Raw genomic sequence first — 25,007 nt, 5'->3', positions numbered from 1 at the left:
TTTGTGCCTATTTATGTGGGTGGAAAGGATCAGGCGGGCATGGGACTTGAACATCTCCCATATTGTCCCGATTGAGGTGGAAAGGATCAGGCGGGCATGGCACTTGAACATCTCCCATATTGTCCCGATTGAGGTGGAAAGGATCAGGCGGGCATGGCACTTGAACATCTCCCATATTGTCCCGATTGAGGTCGAACCTTGATTTGACAGGAAGTAGTATGACCACTTGCGCTGTATGATCTCGGTATCTGTGAGGATAGTGAGCCAAAATGGGCTCAGCCTCCACCGGCGGGCCGGCTGAGTGGAGGGCAGTCGCAGTTTGATCCAGTAGGGTGAGTGGTCCGAAAGGACCCTCGCACCAAATCCTACTTCAAGGAGCTCTGGGATCAGGGCTGGGGTAAGCAGTATCATGTCTATAGGAGACATTGCGGACTGTGAGGGCGTGAAGCAGGAGTATGCGGGTGTGTTGGGGTGTTTAAATCGCCATGTGTCGGTCAGAGCGAATTCTGATAAGAATCTCCCAAACCTAGTGAGGGCCGGTCCGTTCAGTGGCGTTGCTGATGAACAGAGTCTGTCCAATCTAGGGTCAATCACTGTGTTGAAGTCGCCCAGCCACACAGCTGGTACTGTCTGGTGTTCAGTCATAAAGGTCAGCCCCTCTTTGAGAATGGCAAACTGGAATGGTGGGGGTATGTAAAAGGCCAGCAAAAGAATCTCGAGTCCCCCTACCGTGGCATGCAAGAAAAGGAACCTTCCATGCTGATCCGAGCGCAGACCGTGAAGCTGGAATTGGGCCGTTTTGGCAATTAAGATTGCTATCCCCCTGGAATTGTTGGTGAATGGGGCCTGATACATCCAGCCCACCCAAGGTTTTTTAAGCGACAGCTGCATTTGCCCTGTGATATGGGTTTCCACAAGCACCGAGATATCCGCTCGTATGCTTTTGAGATGGAACAGTGCAGCGAGTCTTTTGGTTTTGTCTCGCAGTCCCCATGACAATTTTGTCTCGCAGTTCCACGTGACAATTTTTAAAGAGGCCATCCCAGCATTAAGGACGATTGTAAGTGTAATCGGATCAGCACGAAGTGGCCCACACATGAACATACCATACAAAGAACCAGAGCATATAATAATGTGGAATGAGATTCAAGGGCCACAGGATATGGTACAATGAGTCCCTGCGAACCGGTAAAGTGAGGCCGTGTGGCGGCCACCACCGTTCTGCGGGGAGTCATACAAATGAGTATCCCAAGCAATCTTGTTAATGTCAAACATTGTACATACATTTTAGTGTAATCGGTTGCACTATACAACAAAATGCGCATGAGGCAGATTGAAAAAAAACAGCAAAAACAAAAAAAGCCAGAACTTTACCTACTCTGGACCAGCGTGGCAGGGCAAACTCGTAGCACCCCTCCACGGCCGTGGGGGGCTGCAGCTGGCCAGGGAAACATTACTTTTTGCGGCTGCAGGAGGGAACCCGATCCAATCGATGTGGGAGAAGTGGTACATCTGGGTGAATCAAAGAGAGGGTCGGGCATCCCCCCGGGCGCCGTGTAGGGAGAATAGTAGTCAACAGAAGGGCACGGTGATGCTGAACCGTTAAGCATCCGATCTTGCAAAGGGGGTGTGAGTGATTAATTGAGCCCAGCTATGAAGATGGCTCTGTTGCGGGGCCATGTATCTGTGCAGGTAACAAAGATGGCGTTGCGTGGATAACTTGTAGGATAGGAGGGGGGGGCAAGCAAAGTGTGAAGAGGTCTGTTGGGGTGACAAGTACTGGGGTGTTGAAGGAGGATAAGTAAATGTCATTAAACTCACTGTTCCGGTGGCGTAGGTCCTCGGTTTGAGGACTAGAGTAACTTCTAGGTGCGGATCAGCAGGGCGAAGGAGCGTGTTGTAGGCGACTATGACGGTGGGTCTGCCGCCACACGATGTTCCAGCCAGGAGATGACCGCCGAAGGATCCTCGAAGAAGTGGGCCTTTCCGTCTCGGATCACACGGAGGCGTGCAGGGAACAACATTGCGTAGGTTAAGTGATGATTTCGTAATTGTCGCTTGGCCTCTGAGAATTGTGCTCGCTTCTTCTGGACTTCTGCGGAGAAGTCGGGGAATACCGCAATGTGGGCTTCTCCGAAAGGTATGTTCCCCTTCTCGCGCGTGAGGCGTAGGACTGTATCTCTGTCGCGGTAATTCAGGAGCTTTGCAATGAAGGTTCTCAGAGGGGCCCTGGAGGGTTAGAGGGGACGTGCTGCCAATCGATGCGCGCGCTCCACCACAAAGGTAGAGGAGAAGGCCTCTCTACCGAATGTGGAAGTCAGGAGGTTCTCCAGGAACGTGGGGGGGTCGGTGCCCTCCGATCTTTCAGGTAACCCCACAAATCGGAGGTTGCATCGGCGTAGCCTGTTCTCCATATCGTCCTGTCGACTCAGGACTGTGTTGAGTTGGTTTTGTAATCTCTCCGTAGTGATCTGCAGTGGAGGTAATTCATCTTCCGCTTGCCCGATCCTGCGTTCTGCTTTGGTCGCTCTCTCTCTTAGTTTATGGATATCTTGGCGGATTAGAGAGATGTCAACTTTAACTTCCTCAATCTTAGATGTGAGGCTTGTTTGGCAAAGGGATACAGCCTCCAGGATTCGGGCCGTATCACCCGATTGCGTAGTCTCTTCCCCTGCGGCTGAGGTGGCGCCATCTTCATTCGCAGGGTCCCGCTCCTCGTGGCGGTATTTATCCAACTTTCCAGTTGTCCCTGTGGTTCTTTTAGGTGGCGACATAGTCCCAAAGGTAGCCACAGATATCCGAAGCAGGTATTGTTGGTTATGGGGGTGGTTTGGCCCCGAAGGATAGAAATAAAGGATAGATTTGGCCGGAGCTCTCACACCACACTCCTTACTCCATGCGTCTTCAGGCCCACTCCAATACCCATCTTCATAAATAAAAGGCTTGGTGCAGGGTGTCGCACAGATTGTTCTGCCTGTGTGGCCCCTGGTCTTGTCTGTTCTGCAGACTTCTTCCTTTAAACCACTCTGAGAGATTCCCTTGTTGCTTCTTGCTGCTGGCCTTTTTGCTGTGTTGTCTATCCCTTGCGTCCAGTGCTTTGAGACATCCCAAGTAGTCATGAATATTGACTCCTTTGTGTCCTGTAATGTCTGAGTTAAGAAATTAGGATTTTGGTTTACCTGTAAAATCTTTTTTTCTTTAAGTACATCACAGGACACAGAGATAGTATAAAATACCAGTGCTTTGTAGATTTTGCATCTCATACTGTCAACAGGGTTCATTTTACACTATGCCCTCTTAGAAGGTTATCATCTGCCATGCTTTAATGATATCTGACCCCTGATTTTAAAGTTAAAGTATCAAGCTCAAAGTAAGATATGGGAGAGAATATAATTGATTATTAATTATAAGTAAATCTGTCTTATAAACCCAGCACGTAAAGTTATCAAGTGTAACTTTTCCTTTGCATGCTACTATACTACTGGTTTATTTTAAAACTGAATGCTCAGAATTTTCCGTGAGCCCAACTGTGATATGCTCTCTTTAAGAACAGTAAAACGGTGAGATTTCATTTTCTTTATCATACATCACGGGACACAGAGCCATAGTAGTTACTATGTGGGTTATATAGGCCACCTTTAGGTGATGGACACTGGCACACCCTAAGACAGGAAGTTTACTCCCTATATAACCCCCCCCCCCCCATTACTGGGAGTACCTCAGTTTTTTTGCCAGTTTCTTAGGTGTTGGTCATGAGTAAAGATGTGCTATGCTGAGCTCCACTGGAGTAATCCTTTGCTGAGGCAAGCTATGCAGCCGGATCCATACAAATTGTCTTTTCAAGCCAAATTGAATGGTACCCGGGCCTCGTGGCAGAAGAAATGAGGTTTAGCCCATAACGCTTCTCTTGTTTGTGAGCTGTACCCCGGGAACCAGCGCTTTGGTTTTTTCAGCCATAAAGCTTCCTGGCAGGGTGCTTTACTGGTCCAAGGGTGTGGATCCCCCGATAAAAAGGGGCCTGGTCCTTGAAGGTTTTTTAACGGAGCCCTCCATGAAGGGTGAAGATTGGGTCTGTCTGGTTTTACCACAGAATCCCTGCAGCGGGTTAAGGTAAGTGGAGATTCCTAAGGAATTTTAAATTTTCTTATGGATTGTCTCCTTTAAAAGTAAATGTTGTCATGCCTAAAGTCACCACTGGGGGCTGTATAGAGCACGTACCTTGTTCATGCTTCCGTTTCTCGCTCTGTGTCTGCAGAAGCTGCAGGCTTCCTCTGAGCTAAGCAGTCTCAAGCCTCGGTAAGTTGATGGAAGGGGGATTTTTTTCTAAAAACACCCCCCACCTAGGCAGAAGTGCTCCCCTCTCCCGGATAGGTAGGGGAAGCCCAGAGAGATCGGTGGATGCCGCTCCGCTCTATCACCGCCTTAGCAGTGGGTGCATTTTCAGCGGGGCGTGGCTTAGCGCAGCGTTGGCGTGCACAACGTCCAGCGCGTGACTGCATGATAAAAAGTGCCATCTGCAGGCTGACGGAGGGACACAAGAGCAGAGGGGGGCATGTAAGTGGTGACTCAGGCATTTCTTAGGCACATTTACTGAGCATCAGGCTGAGCATTAATAGCAGCGGCAGTTGCTGGACTATTTGCTCAAGCAGTGGATGCAATTTCTTCTGGTAGTACCTCTGCTTTGTGCATCGAGCTATGGTCAGAAGGGGTGTTAGAAACACCCCAAAAAAGGGCACAAAAGGGTCTCCCTTAGGCTCTAACCCTAGTCTCATCTCTACAATGTCATCCTCCCCTGAGAGATCTGGGGTGGCTGGTCAGCGTGAGCCATCGGGACCATCAAATTTTGCAACTGTTTCTAAAACTGCACCCCCTGTTCATATTATGGAGGAAGTTTTTTCCTCAGCTATTATGGGACTGGAAGAAAGGTTAGCGGCTTTAATCGCATCTTCCCAAAGTGGGACAAAACGCAACAGGTCCCCTTCCACTACCCAGGACCCTCAAACAGAGGAACTGGGGGCGGAGAAGATGAATTCCTCTCAGGGGACCGTGAAGAGGCTGATGACTCCTCTTCTGAGGGGTCAATCATGGAAGGACCTCCTTCAGCTTCACAATCTGAAAGATTGATGGTGCAATCTCTTACTGAAATGGTCCGCTCCACATTTATGCTACCCTTAACTGAGTCGGTTGGTAAGCCCACTTCTTTTTTGGGTTCACTGAAGCCTCCTCAAGCCGTGCATGCCTTTCCTGTCCATTCAGTGCTGGAACAGCTTATGTATCCTGAGTTGGATCACCCAGATAAGCATTTTTTTCCTCCTAAAAGTTTTTCAACACTATCCTATGGAGGAAAAATTCACTAAGAAGTGGGAGATATCAGCATTTGAACGCTGCTATATCCTCTGTAAATAAAATTTTGACTTGTCCGGTAGACATTGCTCAAATGCTTAGGGATCAAAAGGATAAGAAATTGGAATTCCTGGTAAAAAACACATTTTCTTTGGCAGGTTCAGTGACTCAACCTGCTGTGGCAGCAAATGGTGTATGTCAATCCTTGAGAAACCAGGTGCTCAAGGTTATCCCTGATCAGCAGGCCCAGGATTTAGCCAAGCTACCAGAGGCTTTATGTTTTGCAATAGACATTATGAGAGATTCTATTCTTCAGGCCTTGCGCCTTATGCTTGGGCTGGTGCATATGCGTAGAATACTATGGTTGAAAAATTGGTCAGCCGAAGCCCCATGCAAAAAGCTCCTGGCTAGTTTTCCTTTCCGCGGTGAACGGCTGTTTGGGGATGATTTGGATAAATACATCCAAAAAATTTCTAGTGGAAAGAGTACCATTTTGCCAGTTAAGAAAAGGTTCATTTAAACGAGCTCCTTCTCCAGTGCCAGGGGCATCAGCCTCCAGGCAATCACGATGGCCTCCGCCGTCAGGTTCAAGAGATAAACCTCAGGGTCAACCCCAGGGACAGAAGTCCTGGGGGAGGAAACCTACAAAACAAAATACTAAAGCCTTCTTATGAAGGGGCGCCCCCGCTCGCTCGAGTGGGGGGGGGGAGACTTTCTACAGTTCACAAGGGCCTGGCAGGAAGAGTGTCGAGACAGATGGGTGGCTTCCTCAATAGCTCTAGGGTACAAACTACCAGTCTCCTTGTTTTCTCAGATCAAACGTTCCCAAGGATCCAGAGAAAAAGAAGTCTCTCTTTCAAGCATTGGACCGTCTTTTGTCTCAAAAAAGATTTTGGTGGTCACCATGGAAGAGCAAGGATTGGGGTTTCATTCAAACCCTTTCATGGTGCCAAAACCAAATGGAGATGTCAGACCCATTGTAGATCTCAAAGATCTAAACCGGTTCCTGAATGGTGACTTCATTCAACGCGGTTCTCTATGCTCAATTTCATTCGAAGCTGCTGCAAAAAAGTATCCTATCGGCTTGAAACAAGAAGGTCCAAGCTCTAGATTTCCCAATGTGTCTGTCTCCAAAGGTGCGCTGGAGCCTCAGTTGGTGGTTGATAACCAAGAATCTGCAAAAGGGAAAATCCTTCCTACCAGTTACCTGAAAGGTGGTAACAGATGCCAGCCATTCAGGTTGGGGAGCAGTCCTGGAAGAGGCGACTGTCCAAGGGATCAGAAATTACCTTGCCCATCAACATTCTAGAGATTCAGGCAGCGTGCTTGGCCCTGAGGGGCCTGGACATTCAGGTTACGGAATTGTCCTGTCAGGATCCAATCTGACAATGCCACAGCAGTGGCCTATATCAACCACCAAGGGGGCACAAGAAGTCTTTCGGCCCAGAGAAAGGTGAATCATATCCTAACTTGGGCAGAAAACAATGTACCTTGCCTATCGGCAGTCTTCATTCCAGGAATAGAAAATTGGCAGGCGGACTACTTGAGTCGCCAGCAGTTGTTCCCGGGAGAATGGTCCCTTCACCCCGATATCTTCCTGACAATGTGTGGAAGATGGGGGATCCCGGACGTAGACCTGTTTGCGTCCAGGTTCAACAAGAAGATCTGAAGCTGGCCTTGAGTACTATCAAAGGCCAGGTAAGGTATTGTTTCAACGACCACTTGCTTTGCATTCTTTGGTCCATAACTTTATACATGGGGTAACGCGGCTTAATCCACCGGTTAGGTCACCCCTGAACCCTTGGGACCTGAATTTAATTCTGTTGGCATTACAGAAACAACCTTTTGAGCCGTTGCGACATATTCCCTTGGTCCTTTTGACAAGGAAACTAGTTTTTCTGGTAGCCATATCTTCTGCAAGAAGGGTATCAGAGTTGGCTGCTCTTTCTTGTAAAGAGCCATATTTAATTATTCACAAGGATAGAGTAGTATTGCGTCCTCATCCTAACTTTCTACCGAAGGTAGTGTCCGGTTTTCATCTAAACCAGGATATTGTTCTACCTACGTTTTTTCCAGAATCCGGTTCTACGGAAAAGTCGCTACATTCTCTTGATGTGAGAGCAGTCAAAGTCTACTTGAAGGCAACTGCTCAGATTCGAAAAACGGATGTTTTGTTTGTGTTGCCTGGAGGTCCTAAAAAAGGACAGGCAGCATCAAAATCTACTATATAATATATAAGTGGATTCGGCAAGTAATTGTTCAAGCTTATGAGCTTATAGCTTATGAAGAGGAAGTTTCCACCCTTTCACATCAAAGTGCACTCCACCAGGGCTGCTTCATGGGCAGTGCATCACAAAGCCTCTCTGGCTCAAACCTGCAAGGCCGCAACTTGGTCTTCAGTCCATTAGGGGTGCTGAAATTAATCGATGCATCGCGATTCGGGTGTCCCCGATGTGGCATCGATGCATGCGACCGTAAAAATCGATTGCCGGTGACAACAATGCCCCACCCCTCCCGGGAGAGCTCTCCGAGCATATCCCGTTGTGTACAATACCCGCCTCTCTCTTCTCACTTTCAGCTCTCCTCTCACATCTCTCCTGACGTCAGCAGAGAATTCTCAGCCCCGCACGCTGATTGTCGTTATCAAATAAGAAGAGAGGTGGGTGGGGCTGAGAATTCCCCGCTGACGTCAGGAGAGACGTGAGAGCAGAGAGGCGGGCCGGGCAATCACATCGGAGGTGCCTATGCTCGTGGCCGACGGTCGCAATGACTGCTGGCCACGAGCGATCGCAGGCACGAGAGGCAGAACAGGGACGTGTGTGTGTGTAAACAAACAAATCCCTGTTCTGTTCTGTGAGGAGAGACAGATCGTGGGTTCCTAATAGCTAGGAACCCACGATCTGTCATTTCCTCTAGTCAGTCCCCTCCCCCTACAGTTAGAAACACACACAGGAGGGAACACAGTTAACTCCTTGATTGCCCCCTAGTGTTAACCCCTTCCCTGCCAGTGACATTTTTACAGTAATCAGTGCATTTTTATAGCACTGATCGCTGTATAAATGCCAATGATCCCAAAAAAGTGTCAGATGTGTCCGCCATAATGCCGCAGCCACGATAAAAATTGCAGATCGCCGCCATTACTAGTAAAAAATAATAAAAATGCTATAAATCCATCCCCTATTTTGTAGACGCTATAACTTTTGCACAAACCAAATCAATATACGCTTATTGCGATTTTTTTTTTTTTTTTTTTTTTTACTAAAAATATGTAGAAGAATACATATCGGCCTAAACTGAGAAAAAATTGCTTTTTTTTAAAAAAATGGGGATATTTTAGCAAAAAGTACAAAATATTGTGTTTTTTTTTCAAAATTGTTGCGCTATTTTTTGTTTATAACCCAAAAAATAAAAACTGCAGAGGTGATCAAATACCACCAAAAGAAAGCTCTATTTGTGGGAAAAAAAAGGACGTCAATTTTGTTTGGGTACAATGTCGCACGACCGCCCAATCAGTTAAAGTACGCAGTGCCGAATCACAAAATATGGCCAAATCTTCCAGGGCTAAAGTTGTTAAGGGAGTGAGGTTATTTTTAATTAAAAGCGGAGTTCCAGTAAATTTTTTTGTTTATTAAAAGTCAGCAGATACAAAAAAAGTGTATCTTCTGACTTTTAATGAAAAGGCACTCACCTGTCCCACAATCCAGCGACGTGGCCACCCAAACTCTCCCTTCTCTCCCCCGCCTGTCCACGGCGCTGGCAATACCACTGTGGGCATCCGGCTGTGACCGCTTACAGCTTCACAGCCAGGTGCGCATGTCTCACTGCACTGTCCTGAACGGCCGGGCAATCTTTTGGGACCATGTGTCCCAGAAGATTGCAGGGTGGAAGGGCCCACTAGGTGGCCTATGCGGAAGTAGGAGTTTGTTGGTAATCGTGATACATCGCGGAATCGAATCGTTGACCAGATAATCGTAATCTAATTAAATCGTGAGACCAGTGAAGATGCGCACCTCTACAGTCCATATATTTACCAGATTCTATTAGGTGGATGTAAAAAGGCATGAGGATATCGTCTTTGGGCGCAGTGTGCTGCAGGCAGCAGTATAGGTCCTCTGGTCTCATGGTGTCCTACTTTTGTTGTGTCTCCCTCCCCTCAGTTAGCATTGCTGTGGGGCATCCCACATAGTGGCTCTGTGTCCCGTGATGTACGATAAAGGAAATAGGATTTTTATAACAGCTTACCTGTAAATTACTTTTCTTGGAGTACATCACGGGACACAGATGTCCCTCCCCTCTTTTGATACACGTGTATTGCTGTGCTACAAAAACTGAGGTACTCCCAGTAATGGGAGGGGTTATATAGGGAGTGAAATTCCTGTCTTAGGGTGTACCAGTGTCCATCACCTAAAGGTGCCTATATAACCCACATGGTAACTACTATGGCTCCGTGTGCCGTGATGTACTCCAAGAAAAGGATTTTACAGGTAAGCTGTTGTAAAAATTCTATTTTATGTTTTTGTTTTTTATTATCTTTCATGGTATTAAAACTTGTTAGCAAAATCTACTTTATGTGTAACCATTTTGTGCACTTTTGCCTTGGTCTCTAATCCCCCCAACTTCCATGTTTTGGTGTCTTGTGTCTTCCTGTTTGAAGGTTTGGCTTCAGTGGAGAGAATTATACCTTTACACTCAGGAGGAGAAGCACAAAGAGCATAAGGCATTGATGCACTTTCGGTACTGCCAGCTGAAGACCTCAATAAGATCCTGGCTTCTATACGTGTATTATCGTAGACAAAAGAGGCAACAGAATAGTAAGATAAATATGTGTGTTTTGGTAAAAAAAAATGTATAATTGTTTGTATTCTAAACATATTATTTTTTTTTATTTTTTTTACATTTTTTTTAGTATAATGCCCCTTTCACACAGGCGTTCTGTTTTGGCTATTTTTCATCCATCCGTTGATGGATGAAAAACGGACATCAATGCATCCTTATGGAATCATCCATTTACATAAGTTTACATTTTTTTTTATTTTTTTTACATTTTTTTTAGTATAATGCCCCTTTCACACAGGCGTTCTGTTTTGGCTATTTTTCATCCATCCGTTGATGGATGAAAAACGGACATCAATGCATCCTTATGGAATCATCCATTTACATAAGTTTACATCGACTTCCGTCAACAAATCCGTTTTTTGGAACAGAACAAAGCCCTATTTTTCTTCCGTTAATAAAAACTTAACGAACAACAAATGGATGTAAACTGACAAATGGTCCATTTTGCTTTTTGTTTTTGCATTAGTAGTGGGTGTTAAAAAAACATATGTAAAACTGATGTAAACTGATGTAAACTGATCCGTTTTTTTTTCTTTGAAAACGTGACTGAACTAATGAAACAAACAGAACGCTCGTGTAAAAGGACACTCCGTTATGGCAGCTAAAAAAGCACCAGTCTGTCATCTAAATCCTGCCACTTATATAAGATCATTTGTGTCTTTTACAGTACTGGCTGTGCATTTTTGTCATGAGAACCGGATACGGCAATATTTCTCAGTCTGGGTCCATGTCCTTGATGAAGTGAAAAAGATGCAGGCCATCCAAGAACACTGCGATTTCCTGGCTCGTCGATGTGTTCTTAGAAGAGCTTTTACTCACTGGAAGCATTGTATCCATTTATGTCTTGAGAGAGTGCATATACAGTATGTGTTAATTGATATGAGCCTAATACGATTTTCTTTCCTGCGACCATGGGTTGCAGAAAAGAAAATTGTTTGATTTTCCCCCATCAACACAGTCAGTGTTGATAGTGGAATCCCTCCCGCAGCACTATTGTGTTCTGCCATTAGGGAGCCTTGCCTGCCGGCAGAACAGAATACTTATGGTTACGGCAGTAATTGCATGCAAAAAATCTGACAGACTGGTTGTAGTGAAGTCGATCAAGGGATCGACTTCACTACAATCAGCCTGCCCATAGATGGATCGAATCTTGGTTGGTCCCTGCTGAGATTAGATCCATCTATGGCTGGCTTTAAACAAGTGATTTCTATCTTCATTTATTTGAATAGAAAACAAAAAAATGTAGACTTGGAGGTACACTCTAGTTAAAACTTAAAACTAAGCCTTGGGATGCAGGAAAAGTACTGTAGTTTTTTTTTTATTCACACTAAGCCACTTTAATTAATTTCATTAGTAATCGGGTCATATCAGAACATACTTGCTTCTCAAACTTGTAGACTCCTTGTTGCCTCTCACATGCAGTTTAAAAAAAACAAAAAACTAGGTTCTCACAGCCACTAATGAGATGTAATCCTGTTTTGGAAAAACAAATGTAATAGGTGAAGCAGAGAGAGTTACATGGCACAGGCCATCAGGTATTCTGGTTCCTCTTCTTCCCCTAGTCAGTCTGTAAGGTCTATAAAATGGTCAGTTTGGAGTAGTGGATTACAAAAAAAAACATTTTAATGTAAACTAAATGTTCTGATTTTAGCACAGTGCCTTGTTTACTTCATAGCATCAGTAGTTCAGTGATTGCTTTACTTCTTGCCTTGAACTGCTCCCTAATGATTTAAGAAAGTCTATCAATAATCTGATAAAAAAATTATGCCCTGTTCACACGGGAAGATTATCTCCGTTCCTCCGCTCATGTCTGTCTTTTACTGGCACAGGGATTCACAGGTGCTACATGCTTCCCATTGCTGACATCACATTTTAGTTTATTGGGATGCACGAGTGCATGGGCAGAGCCGCTCTGTTCCTGTATGACACGTGGGTGCAGGTCCCCGAACTCTACCTGTATGTGTACGGACTCCGACATGTGTTCCAATAGACTAAAATGGCATGCCAGCACGGGAATGCATGCAGGACCCGGGCATCTCTGTGCTGGTAAATGATGTACCTGCAAGATTTAGCACCATATGTGGAACTACTCATCAAATTATAGCAGAAATCGAAGCTAAAAAGTATTGTCAAAATACAAAAGGCATGTGCTTTCTTTTTTTTTTAATCTTGGTGTCATTTGTGCATTTCTTCCAGATCAGTGCAGGAATCCATCTTGAAACCACTCAATTTTACAACTGTGCGTTGCCTCTGTGCAGATGTTTTCTTGTAATAAAGATGAGTCACTGCTGCATTCTCTCAAGTTTGGCACCTACGGCCCTGCATCCTTCTGGGATGCATGATAAAAAAAATAGAGTATGAGAATGAGGTGATCATGTCACTACTGTGCTGTTAATTGTTCCCCTTCTAAGGTATCCTAGGAGACTGAGGACAGAGTTCCCAACACTATGGCCACACCTAATGTGTAAGACACGGCATCAGATTTGGGGCCACCTCTCATGGGTCCGGCTACAAGAACCAGGAAGTGTCCGCTAACTCTCAATGATGAAGGGACTATTTTTTATTTTTTTTTGGGAGGTGGGGGGAGGGGATTACCAAGCAAAAAATGTAAGAGAAAATTAAAAAAATGTAATTTAGTAAGTGAAAGTACCCTTAAATATTAGGACAATAGCTCCAAACTCTGTATTGAGTGCTAAATGAAGTGTGATTATAAATTACTGTGTTTCATTCTCGGTTCTAAAATCAATACAGTACAAACATATTTTACAGTTCCTTATTTAAGAACAGACATGCTGATTGCCTCTGAAGAAGTACATTTGCTAAAACTGGCCCAGGACCATTATAGATTACACCTAATGGTATTTGTTATCTATTTTTTTTCTGTGCAATGTGTCTTTAAATGTTTTGTTCTTGTACAGTAGGATTTTATTTATGCTGCAAAATCTTTATATTTGTATTGCAGGATATTGGTTTTTGTGCTCTAAAGAAAAACGTATCCATTGTACACACTTCACAGAAGAGAAAGGAGCAAGCTAGCCATCAATACCAATGTTGGGTGAGCAATCTAAATGAATAGCTTGTTAACCAATCAGAATTTAGCCTGCCTTTCTCTGTGATTTCTGTGTTTTAACATGTTTTATTGTAGAATGCCCAATAAGTAGAACTTAATATGTGGTTATATAAATTCACAATATATGCTAAAAAAAAAAAAACACACATAAAATGCACACTACCTAGCGCTTATGCAACATTGGTGAAGTCAGCTACTTAAAAACAATGATACCTGTCATAAATACAAATGTCACAATAATCATAGCAGCCCTCAATACTCTAAAAGTTCAAATTCTTCCACCAAAATGGTGATGAAAATGTGCAAAAAAGCAGTCAGTAAGATATTTCCTCTGGGTATGATATTTCAGCCCTCTACCTTTTAACATGTTAAATACCCTTTGTGCTCAGGGGACTTAAACCCCTTAGGACACCACACTCACTGCAAATTAATACCTGTCCCTGAATGATAGACAAATAGAGTAGCACTTTTATTTGAACCTCCATTCGGGTGGATCCATCCAACATTCTCCTTCCCCACACTGGTCGCTCTATATCCCTAAAACTCGAAACAAGGAAACAAAGCAATACTCATAGTATAATCCTGTTTAACATATTTATTGCTTGTTTCTTCCCTTTAGAATTTACTCACAAACATAAAAAGGTTGATAGCTTTCTCAAGATTATTCAAATGCCATGATTCCGCTGTCTCAGGATGACATAGTGTCTCACCACTCTGTCAGGCTCAGTATCACTTCCGATCAATGGGCTGACATAACTTATTTTAGGCCGTTTAGCCAAACCCCTGATGTTTCATCCTTAAGTCCTCTTCTTAGAGAATCAATTATTTCAACTAATATGTGGTTGGTTTCTCACTGGATTCTTTCAATCAGGTTATTAAAAAAGAAAATTGCTTTAACAAAAATATTGTAATGAGGAAGCACAAAGTCTGTCATTACTGACTTCTCCTAAAATAACTTATTTTCTTGGCCTTATCCTGTAAACTGCCAAGCAAGTGGTTTCCTAGTCCCTGCTTGTTCAGAGTCATTTTTTCAGTGTTAAAGTGAAAGAGCCAGGCAGATGGCATTTTCAGCAACCGTAGTGTCCATATTACTCTCAGTACAGGTATTTAAATCCTGACATTACAGTTTCTGTATATATTTTCTTGCTGTGCAGTTGCTACGTAGGTTCTGGACTCTTTGGCAGTATCGTCTGGAGCAGAAGGAGGAGGAGAGGCTTGGCTCCCTTACTGTGGCAGCACATTCTCACTGCAGGTATAAAATACAATGGTTCTCAGCAGTAGAAATGTGTGCTTATCCTGCATTTCCACACCATCTCATTCTTTTATTTCAGATTGCTGTTGTTGCAGAAATACTTTAGTGCCTGGGTCCAGTACATTCCGTTGTGCAAGTTCAAAAAGGTATTTAAGCTTGATAGCTGTCGCCTTGTATAATAAAATATACTGTAAGGTATCTTGTTAATAAAGAGGGACTGAACCCTGGAAGCTGTTCCAAAGAAAATCAGGCAGAGGGCAAATGACTAGCCACCAATATTTAATAGGTTGTCATTGCAGCTGATCTTTCTTCATTACTAACTTGTTACAACTTCTCTGCACTGTAACTGTGTAAAGTGACAATTTTGGTAGGGGCAAGGCTTTGCTTCCTCATGTCCGAGCCTCCAGTAAGGGCAACAATGAGTATCACAGTAGGGATATTATCAAATTTCACTTGAATTCTCCTAAAACCAACAGTAAGCAGTGCCTTCGGTTTTTTCACACTGCATATATACAGTACAGCTATGCGATTTTAGGCACAAGAGTGCACATACCAGAATGCACACAGCTATTTTTCAGGAGGAGTTTAAGACAAAAGGTAATATTTTCAGGGTACTGCTTAGGTAGAATTTGCATTTCTAGAAGTTCCCTGACACATAACAAATCTTCACTCTTTTTAGTTAATTTACATTTATTAATTGTCATTGGACAATGTACAGGTAGATTGGGATTTTGTAGGTGCTCCAAAATATTGACACAATTAAAACTTACAAAATTTTTTCCATTAAAATATTTGATAAAATAAATACCGTATTTATCGGTGTATAACACGCACTTTTTCCCCCTGAAAATCAGGGGAAAATCGCGGGTGCGTGTTATACGCCGATCCCCTGCGATCCCCCGCTGACTGAGCGGAGCGATCGCCGGCCGCCGATTTGAAAATGGCGCCACCAGCGCCGAAATACACAGAGCCGGTTCTCAGCCACTTTTGGCTCCACTCGAGCGTCGCCCATATAGAGATAGCCGAGTGTACTCGGCTAGGTTCAGCTAGCTCCGTTCACAGTCACGCCCATCCTGGGCGGGACTACGAGTGGAGCCAAAAGTGACCGAGAGCCGCCGAGAAGAGCCAAGGACCGGCTCTGTGTATATTGGCGCCGACGGCGCCATTTTCAAACTGCAGTGACACTGACAAGTCACTGCAGTTTAACTGCAGCCTGGGCAAGGCTGCAAATGGACACAGAAAAGCTTCAGATCGGCACTGACAAAGCTGCAAGGCTGCAAATGGACATTGATAAGGCTGCAAATGACACCAAGGCTGCAAATGACTGCAAGGGTGCAAATTACACTGGACAAGCATGCAGATGGACGCTGTGCAAGGCTGCATTGATGGGCATTTAAATGTAAGTTTTTTTCCTTCAAACATTTTTTTCCTTATAATTCCCTCCTAAACTTGGGGTGTGTGTTATACGCCGGCGCGTGTTATACGCCGATAAATACGGTACACATAATATTGATATTATCAAATATTTTAATGGAAATAATAATTTTGTAAATTTTAATTGTGTCAATATTTTGGAGCACCTAAAAAATCCCAATATACCTATGCATTGTCTATTTGAAATTTAGGGTTGTGGTGCATGGTTTGAGCCATCCTCTATCCCAGAAATAGAGTACATTTATTGATTGTAATTATCAGAAACATCATGTACTCAGACTAGGGTTGCACTGATATCTGTATCTGTGCTGATACTAAGCATTTGTACGAGTACTTGTGCAAATGCTCCGATACCTGAAACTGATACTTTTTGCGGTGCTATTTTAGCCCATACAAAATAAATCACACGGGAATGGTGCTGGAAACTGCATGCGATTCAGACAGGAATCGCACCGCATTCCTATTCAAATCGCATGCGATTCTTTGCAGTGCGATTTGAGCCCATTTATTTTGTATGGGCTCAAATCGCACCCCAAAAGTATCGATAATTTGAATCAGCAATACTTCAGCAAAAGTATCGGTGCTAGTACTCACCGATTTAAAAAAAAAAAAAAAAAAAAAGCAGTATTATTGCAACCCTAACTCAGTCCATATTAGCTTTCAAAGGTGATATAAGTTTGAGGGGTTAGCACTGAAAATAAAGGGCTAAGTATGACTACTGCTGCTATTGCTTCACTCAGATTCCCTTTTATATTTTTTTTCTAGGTGCTGGTCACCACAGCAGAGAGCCATTATGCCAAGTGCCTATTACCTCGCTACTTCGATGCATGGAGGACATGTGCATACCTGCAGCATAAGGGCAGAGAAATGGAAGCTCAAGCCATCGTGTTTCACAGGTATACAACATGAATGTTCTATCTTATTCTAGAGTAGTGGCTGTATTTGAATTGACTTGTGTGTCCAGTGTGCAGAACAAGGCACATATATGTTGGTGTGGTCAGATAATTTTTTGAATGGATAAACAAAACTGTCCAACTATAGCCAAGTTATTGCTCAATTGTTTATTTGAAACGTGGTGTTATTCAAAGTGATTTCTAAGCAAAATAAAGTATGGAGACAGAGATGGGCGTTTTTGGATTGTGGTGCACAGTTAAGTTCCACGTTAAAATGCTAATTTCCTGGCAATCTCGCTACTTTTAGTCACAAAACCAGGATGTTTATAAATATTTTTTCTTTTTAATCGCATAGGTCTTGTGTACAAAGGAGAGTTCTTTCTACCTGGTGTGAGAAACTGAATCATCAGAAGGAGACTCGCTTGGCTGAGAGAATGGTCAGCAGTGCTTTCTGTGAACATATCCTGGACATTTTTGTACATTTAGAAGTAGGCCACTTTTCACCCTTGTGCTCTTAATTCTAGGCTATATTGCACTATAACTGGCGGCTGCTGGAGCAGTACTGGGGCTCATGGAAAAGGCACCTGATAGCTGTTCAGGCAGAACACGAGTTGGATGTCTTGGCCTCTGAGCACTCCTGGAGACGGCAGCTAATGCACGCGTTACACACATGGAAGAAATATGTACAAGAAATCAAAGCAGAGTAAGAAAATAAAAAATACTAGCTAATGTGTTTTCCATCTTAACTTTTAGATTATATCAGACTTTATGAACATCCTGTCTGTAAATTGTCAAGTTTTAAGGCTCTGTACGTTTGTGTTACTGAATAAATCCACTATATTTTAGACATTATATAGGATTGCAGCATGCCTACTATTTCCAAAATATGTGAACATGCCATTTAAGTCTTTTATTACCTTATTCTCTGATGAAATAATTTCACGAGTTAATTTAACTGTAGTTGTGATTCAGCCAGCTGTGCGCTTCTGTGGTCTTACCCAATTTACTGTATAGTGCAACCCAGGGCCGTCTTTAGCGCAGGGCAAATACAGCAGCTGCCCAGGGCCCAATCACTGTTGGGGGGGCCCAAAGCAGCTGCCAATTAAACCCACGCTGCTGCCCGCCGGAGTTCCCCCACTTGTTAGCTGCTCACTAGTCACTACTGTCAGTTGCAGGTACAGAGAAGTGCTGCTTCTGTATTTACAAGTGACAGCGCTCCTCTGTCTGCCGGCGGCCGCTCCGATTCTTCTCCGCTCTACACATCTCTATATGGGAGGGACTGGAGAGAGGGGGCGGGGAATGTACACAGGCAGAAGCTCCTCGTGAAGCAGCCTGCACGGACGGACATCATGTAAGTTTAGTTGATCTTCTGTAGCTGCACTCTGACTGTGATGTTTTTTAGATGTTAGGAGAGGATTTGGGGAGGGAGAAAATCTCTACACTGGAGTGGGGGGATGGGGGGGGGACAGGGGGTTGAGCTATGAACTGGAATCTGGGGGGGAGAGCTTTGTGCTTAGGGGGATGGAGAACTTGGATGTACACCCCTCAGCCCTGCACTCCATATGTAGCGCACCCCTCAACCCCGTATTCCATACGTAGCACACCCCCCAACCCCGCATTCCACATGTAGCGCACCCCTCAACCTCGCATTCCATATGTAGCGCACCCCTCAACCTCGCATTCCATACGTAGCGCACCCCTCAACCCCGCATTCCATATGTAGCGCACCCCTCAACCCCGCATTCCATACATTGCGCACCCCTCAACCCCGCATTCCATACGTTGCGCACCCCTCAACCCCGCATTCCATACGTAGCGCACCCCTCAACCTCGCATTCCATACGTAGCGCACCCCTCAACCTCGCATTCCATACGTAGCGCACCCCTCAACCTCGCATTCCATATGTAGCTCACCCCTCAACCCTGCATTCCATACGTAGCGCACCCCTCAAACCCGCATTCCATATATAGCGCACCCCTTAACGCCACATTACAATCGTAGCGTACCCCGCATTCCACATGTAGCGCACCCCTCAACCTCGCATTCCATATGTAGCGCACCCCTCAACCCCGCATTCCATATGTAGCGCATTCCTCAACCCCGCATTCCATACGTAGCGCACCCCTCAACCTTGCATTCCATACGTAGCGCACCCCTCAACCTCGCATTCCATACGTAGCGCACCCCTCAACCTCGCGTTCCATACGTAACGCATCCCTCAACCCCGCATTCCATACGTAGTGCACCACTCAACCTCGCATTCCATACGTAGCACACCTCTCAATCCCGCATTCCATATGTAGCGGACCCCTTAATCCCACATTCCATATGTAGCGCACCCCTTAACCCCGCATTACATACGTAGCGCACCCCTCAAACCCGCATTCCATATGTAGCACACCTCTCAACCTCGCATTCCATATGTAGCGCACCCATCAACCCTGCATTCTATACAAAATTTACCCCTCAACCGTGCACTCTGTACGTAGCTCAACCCAGCACTCTGTATGTAGCTCACTCCTCAACCATGCACTCTTCAACCCTGTATGCTATGTAGTGCACTCCAGAACCCTGCAGTATGTAAAGGATGCACTCCTGAAATCCTGGTTTATAACAATGCCTCACTGTTAGTGCAGTTTAGCCACACTCACAATTTGATGCAGAGGTAATGATGTGCAGTAACCTCTAGCAACCAATCAGTGAACAGTAATAATCTGCTATAATCTCTAGCAACCAGTCAGTGAGCAATAATGTTGTGCAGTAACCTCTAGCAACCAGTCAGTTAGCAGTAAGGATTTCCAGTAACCTCTAGCAACCAATCAGCAAGCAGAAATAATGTGTTTTAGCTTCTAGCAACCAATCAGTGAGTGGCAATGATATGCTGTGCAACCTGCAACCTACAGCAATTTGACAAGAGGTGCCTGCTGTGTTTATATATATATATATATATATATATATATATATATATATATATATATATATATACACACTGTTTCATCACCACTGCACAACCTACTTTTTGTAGTAACATCCACTGTTTTTGGTATATACACTCAAATGGTATGCTCTGATTCCTGGAATTTTTTTAAAGAAGCCATAAAATTACCAACTGACAAAGTACAGATGGTACAAAGAACATTCTAACCCTTAAAGCCTATCTAGGTTTCATTTTACTTTAAAATAAATATTTGTTTTGGCCAAGCTGACCCAATCAAACTACATCCTTCACTTAGAAATGCTGCTGCTGTCAGCTTCACTAACAAATGTACCCACTGGGAGCACTGTATAAGCTGTATGTAGAATAAGCTACATATACTATACAGCGCTGTGTTTCGGCAGCAGTACAGGGACTTCCCATCCACTGCCGAAACAAAATCAAGTTGGGCTGAGAGCTTCTCAGCCATTCATAGGAAGCTTTGTATTTTTATGAATAAACACAAGGCTTTCCCCCTCATTGATCGAGGTGGAAAGGCAGGCAGAAGATGTCACAATCTCCATCTGAGCTAATTAGAGAAAGCCTTGTATTCAATTTTGTCCAGGTTGACATATAGCCTGGACACCAGAAGATCCACATCTGGAGTTTCCCCATCTCTGACAAAGGGCTTTGAACACCTCCCAGGTGTAGGGCCCACTCACCTGAGTTAAGTTGCTGACGACCGTGGAAGTCAGCCTGCCAATTTTCCAAGCCAGAGATGTGTCAGAACATGCAGCTCTGCCCAAGATTATGAGCCTGCGTGGGTTTTTGTTCCACTTATACTTGTTCCTCCCCAACACGCTCATCCAGAAGTGAATTGAAGGATTTTCTAGAAAGGGACTGCATCTGAGATTGGAGGGAAAGGCACTTGACCTATGATAAGAACACTTCGAACTGACCTTTGTCCAGGACTAGGCCCAAGTATTCAAGAAGACCTTGCGTTGGGACCAAGTTGAATTTTTGGATGTTTAGTACCCAACCAAACCACTACAGGTCCTTCACTGTCTGACATATATTTGACATCAAGTTCTGAGCTGACTGCTTTTGAAGAATCAGGTTGTCCAGGTACCCAACAATGGGGATGCACAATCTGTGAGTTCGTCTTGGGCTCTTCGGCATCAAGCATCGCTTTCCCAGATTTGGAATGTTGCCTCCTTGGTTTTCTGTTCACATGTTCTCTAAATTTTACCAGGTGGATATTTCTGCTTTATCTGATGCCACCTAGTACCCTTCCCCACTTCTGGGTGACTGTGCCGCGGCGCTGTCCCTCGGAAGTTCGGCCCCTCCTCCTTCCTTCACTGCCGGGTCAGTTAGAAAGCGCAGCGCACTTCGTGCATGCGCAGTAGGGAACCAGCTGTGAAGCCGAAAGACTTCACGGCTGGTTTTCCTTACCATAAATGATGGCGGCAGCACCCTAGAGCCGATCCAAAAATTGGCTTGGGTGCCGACATTACGGGAACCCTGGGCAGGTAAGTGTCCTAATATTAAAAGTCAGCAACTATAGTATTTGTAGATGCCGACCTATAATTTTTTTTGTGGTGGGGGGGGGGGACGACTCCTCTTTAAGTCCCTCAGACAGTTTTTGAGCTGCAGGCAGTCCCCAGCTTTCTATAGCTTACTTGGACCTGTTTGTGTTTCCTTGTTGTGTTGTCCACCCCCCAGTTGGACTGCGTTTGGATGTTCCAAAGGTTCCTGCATCCCTCAGATAAGAAAGAAAATGGGATTTAAATATTCACTGTGAAATCAATTTCTTATTAGTCTCTTGAGTAACAAAGGTCCCATCACTCTATGCTTTATGATTATGTTCCTGATACTGCTCTGCTACAAAACTCCAGAATTGTTGGTAATAGGAGGAGGAGGAGGTTATCCTGGGATGGCCTACCTCCCTTTTTTCTTTTTCTTTTTTGGGCAGTGTCCAGTCTTCCAATAGGCATTAGTATAACCCAAAGATTAAAGACTTCCTGTGTCCCCCAATGGACTCAGGAATGGAAAAAATAATTTTACGGTGATTATTCCTTCCATGGAGCTAGCATAGCTGTCCCCAAACCCCAACTTTTAAAACTATAAATAGCATCTTTAAAAAAAGTTTTTCATTTCTGACACATGTATGGTATAGTGTCTATAGTGCATATCCTATGAAGGCAGATGGGAAAACACAAGCAGAAGGTAGTATAAGAAGAAACTAAAACAATGTAGCTTATTGAAAGTAGGATCAGAACAGTGACTAGCTGTTATTGTGTAGGATCCTTTTCACAATGGTGTTCTTGTTTCCAAATCAGGAGATCCAAAGAGGATGCAGCAATGGGTCATCACAGACAGCACTGTATAAAGACATGCTGGCATCACTGGAGATTGGTGAGCCTTTTACTGTATTCTTAGAGAGCATATCTTACTGGTCATGTCTTATTGGTTCACATAATAGAATGGCTTTTATTCAATCTTACTTTTACATTTTTGCAAGTTTATGCACTGCTTTTTCATATCCTTGTTTTTCTTGCTTAGATATAAAATCTTAATTTTCAAATTAAAAATGTAACCGAATAGAATATTAGGCTGTCTAATAAAAGGGCCAGCATTGTCTGTTCACTTGATGACTGGTTTTAACTAAAAGTCTATATGGGTGACCTATCAAGAGTAAGAGAAAAATGAACCTCCTTAATGTTTTTTTTTTGTTTTTACCCTAATGCTTTCTTTGCATTAAGGTAAAAAACCTTCTGTTCTGTACGTGTCCCCTCTCACCCCTTACCTGATCTCAATAAAGCAATGTGCACGGGAGCAGTGGCTCATCTGGCTCTGCCCCTCTTCTCTGTACAGATTGATGGCAGCGGGAGCCATTGGATCCCACTGCTGCCAGTCAAATTGGGGCAGGGCCAATCCAACCTGTCAATGGATGCAGACAAGGCAGCTTGGGACGAGCCCACACGAGTGCCCTTATAGGAAGCGACTTCCTGTGGGGGCACTCGTCGAAGAGGAGGAGCCTGGAGCACCAACTGAGGACCCCAGAAGAAGAGGATTGGGGCTGCTCTTTAGCATCAGCTGGCTGCCAGTTCCAAATTTTAATATTTCCTTGGCTAAAAAAAAATGAGATATAGATACATTATTTTAACACTAATTAAATCATATTTTATTGAGAACAAACAATGCACCACTTGAACAATTCAAAAGTCTGCTGTTAGATCTCATTAGGGTACAGCTTCATCAGCTTATAAGTACAATTGAGGAAACCTTCTCAATACATTAAAGAAGCCTGTCCTGCATTTTTTTTTCCATTTCTGAAGAATAGCCGTAAGTCAGAGAAGGAGGGAAAAAAATCTAAAAAGAGAGGTTATGTGGGGGAGAAAAAAAAGAAAGGGGGAAGGGGGTGGTCAAGCAAAGAGATGCGGTTTCTGTATAAACCAGCCATGCACTCCACATGGACCCGCAACTGTCCTGTCTTATTCTTGTCTTGAGTTAGCATTTACTCTATTTACAAAAGGTCATTCAAAGCTTCAAACCATTCCACCAAAGTAGGGATCGCATGTGGTTTAGAGATGATAGACAGGTTATCAAGAAGACCCTAAGGCCGGCCATAGATGGTACAGTACGAGTCTTGAACCTTGTGTGGGCAGGCTGATCAACTTGGATATAACCAGCCTGCCGGATTCACTTGCATTTTTCGCTAGCGGTTACTATAGCCACTAGCAATAATCACTATCTTCCCCTGGCAGGGATGGCTTCCCCCACTAAACCTTTCTTTCCTGTCAATGCAGTACATCGGTTTGCAGATCGCAGTGCGAACTGTGAATTCGGACAGGAATTGGATCACATGGGTGTTCACACCCATGCGATTTGATTCCAGTGCAGACCAAAAAAGGGTCCTGCACCGTTTTGGTCCAAATGCGATGCAAATTCCAGCCATACAAACTGTATGGCTGAATTCGCATTGCACAGACATCGCATGTGATCTGCAGTGCAGTGGGAATCGCATGTGAGGTCTAACATCGCTATAGTGTGAACCCAAACTTATTTGACATAATTAAACAAATATATTTAAAAATACAGGGGGTTAATATGGCTAAGGGGCTGTCAAGGCTGTCATTAAGAGAGCTTGACTATGCCCACCCTTTCCAGCCAGACCTGTAATTCACAGAAGCCATACTACAGCTTCTATGAATGACATAGGATCTCTGAATGGAGGGGATGGAGCTATCAATCATCCACCTATTCCCCATTCATAGATCCTGTGTCATTTATAGAAGATGTAGTATTGCTTCTATGAATGGGTGTGGCAGGCACCGGAAGGATATGGCGATGGGGGTTGGAGTGGAGGACTAAGTGGATTACTAGTAAAAGAAGAAGAATCAATGCAACTGACACATCATACTTACTGTGAGGTTATGTCCTTGTGCTGATTTTTCTATTTGTTTTGACTGCACTTAGGCTTCAACAAAAGCTGCTTTATAATTGATTACTCACGCCACGGAGATGATACATTTTCGTTTTTTATTGAAAATTACTGCTTGCTTATTTCTCTCTCAGATCACCTTGGGTGGGAGTACCTGCGGTGGGAGTACACCCCCCCCCCCCCCCCCCGCCCCCACATGTGTTGTTCTCTCCAGTGATGACAACAAATTACAACAGGTTTTCAGTATTGTGGAAATGAGTTTCAACAATTTTAAGGTTGAAGTTTAATCTGCTTATATTTTGCCTTCCCTAGTACCTGCCTCTTCCCCTTCACCATCAACATACTACTAACATTTTCTCATAAAACCTTTCCATTTTTATTACATACCTTGTTTTAGACCCAGTGATCATATCACTGGGTCTCTGAGCGTCTCAATGCAATACAGGCAGTTCATGGTGGAAGGGGGCCCGACATGGAGCTGTACATATCTTCCTAAAAACCTCAGAGCAACAGCATGCCTCAGTACTCTTCTCAAGAACCCTCAGTTCTGATGCAAGCAGTGGGCTGCTGGTACTGGTGGAATTATACAAAAATCAAAATGTCTTGATGGGTGGATATCAGTCTGGAGCATAGGGTATTTATAGGAAGATCGCGTTTGCTTACATACTGCCCTAGGTAACACCCACATGTGTTGCTAAGCCTCCATTGAAATCCAATGAATGGAAAAGGCAGGCCAGGGACAGTAATTTTGAGGAGGAAAGGGCTAAATAATTGTAGACATCATACAGCCACTAAAAGAGGCGGGCTCTATCTGGCTTGC

At 44.1% G+C, this 25,007-nt stretch overlaps 1 protein-coding gene across 2 annotated transcripts in view; it reads left to right on the top strand.

Annotated features, from left to right (window-relative positions):
• The window catches only part of SFI1 (SFI1 centrin binding protein), a 91,500-nt gene that overhangs the window by 39,093 nt on the left and 27,400 nt on the right, over nucleotides 1-25,007 (top strand). For both annotated transcript variants that reach the window (XM_073629260.1, XM_073629259.1), the window contains 10 exons: nucleotides 9,998-10,154; nucleotides 10,847-11,008; nucleotides 12,967-13,037; nucleotides 13,142-13,234; nucleotides 14,404-14,501; nucleotides 14,581-14,647; nucleotides 16,701-16,831; nucleotides 17,184-17,265; nucleotides 17,353-17,531; nucleotides 22,083-22,158. In XM_073629260.1, the coding sequence (XP_073485361.1) occupies nucleotides 9,998-10,154; nucleotides 10,847-11,008; nucleotides 12,967-13,037; nucleotides 13,142-13,234; nucleotides 14,404-14,501; nucleotides 14,581-14,647; nucleotides 16,701-16,831; nucleotides 17,184-17,265; nucleotides 17,353-17,531; nucleotides 22,083-22,158 (1,116 nt within the window). The remainder of the gene's footprint in view (nucleotides 1-9,997; nucleotides 10,155-10,846; nucleotides 11,009-12,966; nucleotides 13,038-13,141; nucleotides 13,235-14,403; nucleotides 14,502-14,580; nucleotides 14,648-16,700; nucleotides 16,832-17,183; nucleotides 17,266-17,352; nucleotides 17,532-22,082; nucleotides 22,159-25,007) is intronic.

The sequence above is a fragment of the Aquarana catesbeiana genome, linkage group LG01 (genome assembly GCF_042186555.1).
Source record: "Aquarana catesbeiana isolate 2022-GZ linkage group LG01, ASM4218655v1, whole genome shotgun sequence".
NCBI classification, from domain to species: domain Eukaryota; kingdom Metazoa; phylum Chordata; class Amphibia; order Anura; family Ranidae; genus Aquarana; species Aquarana catesbeiana.
Note: the sequence above shows the minus strand (reverse complement) of the source record. Positions and strands in the feature narration are given on the sequence as shown.